The 8,394-nt window shown below is 43.9% G+C and overlaps 1 protein-coding gene across 1 annotated transcript; it reads left to right on the top strand.

Moving 5' to 3' along the window:
• Window positions 1-476: 476 nt before the first annotated feature.
• Window positions 477-7,392, top strand: LOC115139210 (leucine-rich repeat and fibronectin type-III domain-containing protein 5-like). Its single transcript, XM_029676354.2, has 5 exons — window positions 477-1,392; window positions 1,700-1,874; window positions 2,002-2,341; window positions 5,140-5,440; window positions 5,565-7,392. The coding sequence occupies exons 1-5, from the start codon at window positions 502-504 to the stop codon at window positions 6,177-6,179; spliced, it is 2,322 nt and encodes a 773-aa protein (XP_029532214.1). The 5' UTR covers window positions 477-501; the 3' UTR covers window positions 6,180-7,392.
• Window positions 7,393-8,394: the final 1,002 nt, after the last annotated feature.

Here is an 8,394-nt window from a genome sequence, read left to right on the forward strand (position 1 = left end):
TCCTTGCTTGTTCTGCCCACTGATTAATTTGTTCCCATTGGAAACCACAGGCTCTGGTCTGTCTTGGGTTAGTTATAAATATCTTTGGAGTAGCTCTGGAAAAAGTAACTAATGGAAATCCAAATAAACATATAAAATTCTCTCTCTTGTTTCTACTTCATTGTTTTTGTGTGGGTGTATATGATGGCTTTGTTTTGTGATTTGATTGGACCCCAGGATCCAGGAAGAGTAGCTGTATCCAAATATACGAAAAAATATTTTCTCTCCGGTCTCTACTTCGGCGTATGCTCCCATCCTGTCAGGGGATAAAAAGAACCTTGGATCAGTCTGGTGCAACTTCATCCAATTGCATGTTATTAAAATACTTTCTCTCTTGTCTCCTATTTGGGGGGAAATTACCTTAGATCAGTGTCTTGGGGTTATCTCCATTCAACATGTAGGATATTAAAATGCTTTCTCTTTCTTATCTGTCCAGGTGTGTCAGCCTAACTGCAAATCCTGATGTTTACCCTGTTAGTTTACCTGATGGTACTTGGCATGGCTGTAAAAGCCCACAAGGTCCAGGTGTGCCCAAAACGCTGTGTCTGCCAGATGCTTAACCCCAACCTAGCAACCCTCTGCGACAAGAAGGGCCTCCTCTTCGTCCCGCCCGACATCGACCGTCACACCGTGGAGATGCGTCTGGGCGACAACTTCGTTACGAGCATCAAACGACGGGACTTCGCCAACATGACCAAACTGCAAGATATGACGTTGTCTCGGAACACCATTGGCTCCATCTCGCCTCATGCCTTTAAAGATCTGGAGAACCTCAGAGCCTTGCATCTGGACAGCAACCGTCTGACGAGGCTCACCAACGACACCTTCAGTGGGATGTCCAAGCTCCAACATCTCATTCTCAACAACAATCAGCTGATTCACATCCACATCGGGGCCTTCAATGATCTCACAGCTCTAGAGGAGTTAGATCTGTCCTACAACAACTTAGAAAGCGCCCCCTGGGTGGCCATCCAGAGAATGACCAGCCTCCACACCCTGGGCTTGGACCACAACATGCTTAGCTACATTCCTGAGGGAACCTTCTCTGGCCTGCAGAAGCTCAAACGCCTTGACGTCACATCCAACAAGCTCCAGAAGCTTCCGCCAGACCCAGTGTTCCAACGGGCCGGTGTCTTGGCCACATCAGGGAGCTTGGGTCCGATGTCATTTGCGTTGAGTTTTGGGGGGAACCCACTGAGGTGTAACTGTGAGCTGCTGTGGCTGAGGAGGCTGAGGAGGGAGGATGATCTGGAGACATGTGCGGCTCCGCAGCACCTGGCTGGACGGTACTTCTGGACCGTGTCTGAAGAAGAGTTCCTCTGTGAGCCCCCTCTTATCACCAGACACTCCCAGGTAAGGCTGAGATGATACAGTCACAACACATCATTGGTAAATAGTATCGGGATAACCCAGTGATAACAGTATCATGATAACTGACAAAAGATGCATTATCAAGCGTGTCACTGAACACGCCTTTTGTTTTAGAACATGGTCAATAATAAAATATTGATCATGTCCTCCCTTTCCAAGATAACCGCTTTAATTGCAATGATTGCCTAACATTGATTATCGTGCTATTGCAAATCATGATAACTGCTTTTGTCGCGATCACTCAATAATTATCACAGTAAGTAATATCGTTTACCCTAACACCATCTAGGAGCTGCGAGCGTTGGAGGGTCAGAGTGTAGCTCTGCGCTGTAAGGCCAGGGGCGACCCAGACCCCATCATCCACTGGATCGCCCCAGACGGCCGGCTCATGTCCAACTCCTCCCGGGCTGCAGTGCACAGTGATGGGACCCTGGACATTCTCATCAGCACTGTGAAGGACTCAGGTGCGTGTCATTGAAATGTCTGTTATGGTGATTATGTTGAGTGTTTCTGTTCTCTTGTTACATTTAGCTTCCCCTTCATTTGAAAGGAAACAGAAAAGCAAATAAATGTTCTCTATCGCTCCATCAGGCTCCTTCATCTGTGTTGCCTCCAACCCGGCCGGGGAGTCCCAACAAACTGTTGACCTGGTGATCGCCAAACTCCCACACATCACCAACAGTACTGTGGAGAAGGAACAGGACCCCGGATCTTCTGATATCGCCACGGTAACGAGGACGGGTGGTGGTGGGGAAGGCGGAGGAGTGGTTCCACTGGGAAACACAAAGACGAGCCAAGAGAAGAAGGTGGTGATAGCTGAGGCCACGTCTACTTCGGCCCTGGTCAAATTCAGCTTCCAGAGAAGTATACCGGGCATCCGAATGTTCCAGATCCAATACAACGGAACCTACGATGACTCTCTGGTTTACAGGTGAGCCTTGGCTTCTATAGGCAGAAAAAAAGTGAATTTATCTTCCGTCCCTCTGTGTTTCATAATTTTCCTTCAATTCGCAAAAGGCTGAATGTATCTCACAGGAGAAACCATCGGAGCGAGCGAAACAGCGTCCCTCTGTCTCAGTATGTGTAGGCCGTCTATCTGATGCTGTCTGGTCAAAAAGAATATGACATTGTTGCCACCCATAGCATTGAATACAAATGAAGCCAGCGAACATTTGACTTCCCTTGATAATTTTTAAAATAAAATAGTAGCCAATCAGCGAAACTAAGTGAGCTCAACTGTGAATGGTCCTGGCGCACCAACAAAAAAAAGTGTAAAGGGAAGCCAGTTTGGATTTGGCTTCACACCAATCACGAGCCAAACGTCATTAACATAAAAAACTTGAATTGTTGCATCTCATAGTGTCGTAGGGATGGTGCCAGGTTTCCTCCAGATGTGACGCTTGGCATTCAGGCCAAGGAGTTCAATCTTGGTTTCATCAGACCAGAGAATCTTGTTTCTCATGGTCTGAGAGTCCTTCAGGTACATTTTGGCAAACTCCAAGCGGGCTGTCATGTGCCTTTTACTGAGGAGTGCCTTCCATCTGGCCACTCCACCATAAAGGCCTGATTTGTGGAGTGCTGCAGAGATGGTTGTCCTTCTGGAAGGTTCTCCCATCTCCACAGAGGAACTTTGGAGCTCTGTCAGAGTGACCATCGGGTTCTTGGTCACCTCCCTGACCAAGGCCCTGCTCCACAGATTGCTCAGTTTGGCAGGCGGCCAGCTCTAGGAAGAGTCGTTGTGGTTCCTAACTACTTCTATTTAAGAATGACGGAGGCCACTGTGTTCTTGGGGACCTTCAATGCTGCAGACATTTTTTGGTACCCTTCCCCAGATCTGTGCCTTGACACAATCCTGTCTCGGAGCTCTTCAGACAATTCCTTCGACCTCATAGCTTGGTTTTTGCTTTGCCATGTACTGTCAACTGTGGGACCTTATATAGACAGGTGTGCGCCTTTCCAAATCATGTCTAATCAATTACATTTTTCGCTTTGTCATTATGGGGTATTGTGTATAGATTGATGAGGATTTTTTGTCATTTAATCCCTTTTAGAAGAAGGCTGTAACGTAATAAAATGTGGAAAAAGTCAAGGGGTCTGAATACTTTCCGAATGCACTGTAAATTCATACATTGTCATATTTAGGTTATTATTATATAAATTCTAGGTCTAAGGTCTATAGGTGATTTGATGATGTTGAAGTGTAAATGGTGCTGGAATAGTGGAGGCAGCTCCTGTTTCATCGCAAACTTTCTGTGGTTCTAAATCAATAGTTGTTTAGTAGTCCGAAAATGTTGGAAACATTAACTTGCTTGACCCTACTGTAGTAGGTCATGTAACTGTTTGTTTGCTCTCCGGTTTTGTGATGAAACAAAGATGTGGTTGAATTTATTCTGCCACTGTGTCTTCTTATTGTCTCGGCCTTAGACCTATATATCACGGTGGCAAGGGATATGAACTAACAGGTTATAGAGAAAACAACACAATTATCACAACACATACAGTAGGTTGTAATATAGCTATTTTCCTGGCTTGGCTTCCCCAGTGATTTGACCCACGCACTGCTGCTGTATATAGGGACTGTTTTTGGAGTCCTTGATGATTGATATTGATGCCTCATTTCAACTCTCAGAACCAGGCCTGAATGAGAACTAACAAGAACCAGGCACAATGGTCTTTTGTAGTAGTGGTGTTGAGTGACTATTATGTTGTTTAAAATTAATGTCAAATGTGCACATTCTCATGAATGATTAGCTATTTCTCTAATTGTGAAAAGTAATTAATTTACTGACATTCTTATTCAGTGACTTACAAAGTCACCTAGGTAACAGTGTGTATAAAGTACACGCAACATGTACACCAATGGTAATACCTCATCAACAGCATGAAAACAAAATGTCAGCACTGAGCTGTAGGGCAAAGCCGAGATGAAAGAGACAGCAGCATGTTACACAAAGCCTTAGAAGATCTTTCAGGCCTCTTCTGAGAAATCAGTCTACACAAGGCTCTTTCATCTGGCAACCCTTTCACTCCATATTTGAAGCTTATATTCAGGACACAATATGACCATTTAACACACACTTTTATCCAAAGTGACTTACAGTCTACGTCAGGGCTGGTAAATTCCAGTCCCGGAGGGCTGAAACATTCTGGTTTTTGTTTCTACCTGGTAGTTAATTGAGCTCACCTGGTTTTCTAGGTCTGAACCAGTTCCTTATTAGAAGGAGATGATGAAAAACAGAAGAGTTTTGGCCCTCCAGGACGGACATTGAACAGGCCTGGTCTACACATACTTTACATACGTTGTGTTTATGAGGTCCATTTGTGAATGAATAACACACAGTTCTGGTCTTTCAAGCATACAGCGCCATGGCCCAACAACTGAGCTATTGGACCTATTGTGACTGTCTCTTCTGAGAAATGGGTGTGCATACAATTGTTCATCTTTCATGCTTCCGACTTCTCACTGGGTGTTTTTGTGTCTCAGGGGCTTGGGTAAAAATAAAAGATGAATCTCCATTTCCACAACTAGGACAATGAAGTATTCTTTTTATCTTCCACCCCTTTCACAACACATTAGCAATTCAACTTTTCATTGTAATTCTGTTACAATCCGAGACATAACATTCTCTCATCTTTGAACACTTCTTGCAATATGATTTATAATTGGTCTGCAATTGCCCCAGTATGCTCTCAACTCTTTTATTCTACACTCTCTCTCTCTGTTTTCAGAATGATCCCTCCGAGCAGTAAGAGTATCCTGGTGAACAACCTGGCTGCCGGTACACAGTACGACCTGTGTGTGCTGGCCATCTACGACGACCTGGTGACCTCCCTGACCGCCACGCGGGTGGTGGGGTGCGTCCGCTTCACCACCGATCCCCAGTACCTCCGCTGCCACTTCATGCAGTCCCAGTTCCTGGGAGGGACCATCGTGGTCATCATCGGAGGGATCATCGTGGCGTCCGTCTTAGCCTTCATCGTCTTCCTCATAGTGAGGTACCGAGTCTGTAACCAAGGCGATGAGGACAAGGTAGGAGTATTGAGTATTGCTCTTTTCTTTGTTACTACTGTCTCTGTACTGTTGTTATTGTACAGCTGATGAGGTCATTTCTCCCTGGGGGATCAATAAATAAATAATCTCTCTCTTTCATAAGGCTTTGGAAATGGGTGAGATCCGGTCTCTGAGCAGTGATGGTCAGCTCCAGGGCTGCGGCGTCCCCAAGTCCATGTCCAAGTCTCTGTCCAAGCAGATTCTCTGTCTGGAGAAACCAGAGAAGGGGGATAATGAGTATCTGAGGGTGGGCCTTCCTCCCCCTGAGCTGTTCAAGCAGCAGCGACCCCCAGTCCTGACCACCACCACATCCACCAAGCAATCCATTCCCGACTGCCAGACAGATGTGGAGTTAGAGAACACAAACCGGAATAACTCAGCGGAAGCTAAAATGGTTGTTCCCGCCGTTTCCACAAAATGGACAAAGGTCGCTAGAGGGCCAAGCCCCCCTGGAGGGTCCTCCCACCATTACATGACAGTGCCAGCAGGGGGCGTGAGGGTGAACCGGCGGCACTCTCTGAACATGGACTCGTACAAGGAGTGCTGCTACTTCAGCCTGGTACAGCAGCAGCAGCCAAAGCCTGGTAGGGGTTTGCGCTCCAAACGCAGTCTGTCCATGAGTGGAGAACTGCCCCAGTTGGAAAGTGCAATGGCAAACATACACAGAAGCAGAGACAAGCTGTATGGATCCGAGTGGCTTCTCGAAAGCACTCTATGATCAGGATTTTACAGGTTTATAGGGTTTTTGTTTTCTTGGATTGGATTTGTGGCCAGTGGTGGAGCAGACAGTGACTTTATACCTTGTTCAGACTGTTACTGCAGTCTTTAGTCTGCAAGACCCACAGATTCCTCTTGTATTTCTGAAGACAAGAAGGCCAAACAGGGTTTTAAAGGGCAAATGTTTAACATTTGATTATCGACCTTAAAGCAAATATCTTCTCAAAGTCATCTTTATATTGACTTTGGATAAAACTGAAGGCACCAAAAAATGTATAAAGCAACTTCATGTACAAAATTGTTAAGTTGTGTATTGTGTATGTGTTATGTGATACACCCGTGAATGTTCACATGGTGTTGAATGCAGTTGGAAGTCTAGCATTATTTAGAGAGAGAGGGAGAGAAAGGGATGGACAATTATACTTGTTATAACATTGCCTGTTACTTAAAGTGATTACAATCACTGTGTAGACAATGAATGGACATGTTTCTTGTCATCAGTTTTCCAGACGGTTGAAGACATGTTTTAATTAACTCGGTGGCATTTGGAGGGATTGCGAATGTGCAGAACACCCCAGACAGAAGTGTATAACAGAATGTACCCAGGCTGTGTGTGACATAGCACCCTATTCCCTATAGTGCACTTTGGTCAAAAGTAGTGCACTATATAGGGAATATGGTGCCATCTAGTCTGGTGACACAGCTGGATATTTTCATCAAGCTGCACCAGACACGCAGCACAATGCAGCATTCACGTTACCCGGCATGGATTGAGCTTAATACTGCCCTCTTGTTTGAATCAATACATTTTATCACATAATTACACATAAAGACTTATGTTCATAGGATTATTGTCACAGCTGATATGATAGTTCAAACAAAGACAGGATGACAAGAGTGATAAAGGATGTGTGGTCCATTTTCATGTTTTTTACAATGATTAAAACATTGTTTGTCATGTCAGGCTAAGAATCGTTGTAAATTGACTTGTCGGTGAAGAGGAAACGAAAGCCAAAAAACAGTATATGAGAAGTCGGCTCTTGATTTAACTGTTGTTTCTGTTTGATGTTTACCAGTATAAATAAACCAATGAGAAAAAGGAATCTAATGTAGTTTTAACCTTATGATATCTTATGATGTATGCTTGTGACATAATTTACCAAGTACCTATAGAGAGCAATGTTGACTATTTGTAGACACTAACTCTGCCATGGTCCGTTGAACAAAGCCTATGGGAAAATGTATAGAGTTTTTGGATAAACGCTGAAAATAAGGTCTGTGGTACACACAGGCTTAGGAGATCATATGCGTTTTGTTCTATGCCATAATCTTCATCAACTAACATCACATTTTTTAAATTTTGGTCATTTAAAAATAACGCACATAAAGTCTTCATAATTCATAAAGGTCATGTTAACTGACCTATTATCTTATAGAACAAAACGTATAAGATCTCATAAGCCTGTGTTAACCTCAGATCTTATTTTCGGCATTTATTCCAAAACCCTATTCTTTCTCCATTCATTTTGCTCATAGGAATGACTGACTACAAGCTGTCAAGCTCTATTGTTGCTTTCTTAAAGGGACGCTCTGCAGTTCCTTCATCAATATTTGGACTTCTGTGTTAATGAAATGTACCCATCGATTCTTGAAGAATATCATTTATAAATGTCCCATCAGTTTAGTTCAACTGTTGCCCATCAGACCCCAAAATAGAAGCTTGTTTCACTTCAATGTTTGTTAACAAAGAAAATGTAAACAAACAGGTTGTTTCCATTACTTTTAATCTCGAGTCACGACTGAAAAACAAATGAGATTAAGGTTCGGTATAATCTTAAAGCATTTTTAACTCTCCAACTCATCCCAAACCATCTCAATTGGGTTGAGGTCAGGTGATTGTGGAGGCCAGGTCATCTGATGCAACACTCCATCACTCTCCTTCTTGGTCAAAAAGCCCTTACACGGCCTAGAGTTGTGTTAGGTCATTGTCCTGACGAAAAAAACAAATGATAGTGCCACTAAGCGCAAACCAGATGGTATGGCGTATTGCTGCAGATGGGATGGCATATTGCTACATATTGCAGTCTCTGAACAGTTGATGTTGAGATGTGTCTGTTACTTGAACTCTGTGAAGCATTTATTTGGCCTGCAATTTCTGATGGTAACTCTAATGAACTTATCCTCTGCAGCAGAATGTAACTCTGGGTCTTCCCTTT

Source organism: Oncorhynchus nerka, linkage group LG13 (genome assembly GCF_034236695.1).
Source record: "Oncorhynchus nerka isolate Pitt River linkage group LG13, Oner_Uvic_2.0, whole genome shotgun sequence".
NCBI classification, from domain to species: Eukaryota; Metazoa; Chordata; class Actinopteri; order Salmoniformes; family Salmonidae; genus Oncorhynchus; species Oncorhynchus nerka.

Bases quoted from the DNA above. Each gene is read 5' to 3' on its own strand.
- LOC115139210 (XM_029676354.2), top strand. From the start codon at position 502: ATGTTTACCCTGTTAGTTTACCTGATGGTACTTGGCATGGCTGTAAAA. The intron at 1,875-2,001 runs GTGCGTGTCATT...TCGCTCCATCAG, and splicing joins CAGCACTGTGAAGGACTCAG to GCTCCTTCATCTGTGTTGCC. The intron at 5,441-5,564 runs GTAGGAGTATTG...CTCTTTCATAAG, and splicing joins ACCAAGGCGATGAGGACAAG to GCTTTGGAAATGGGTGAGAT.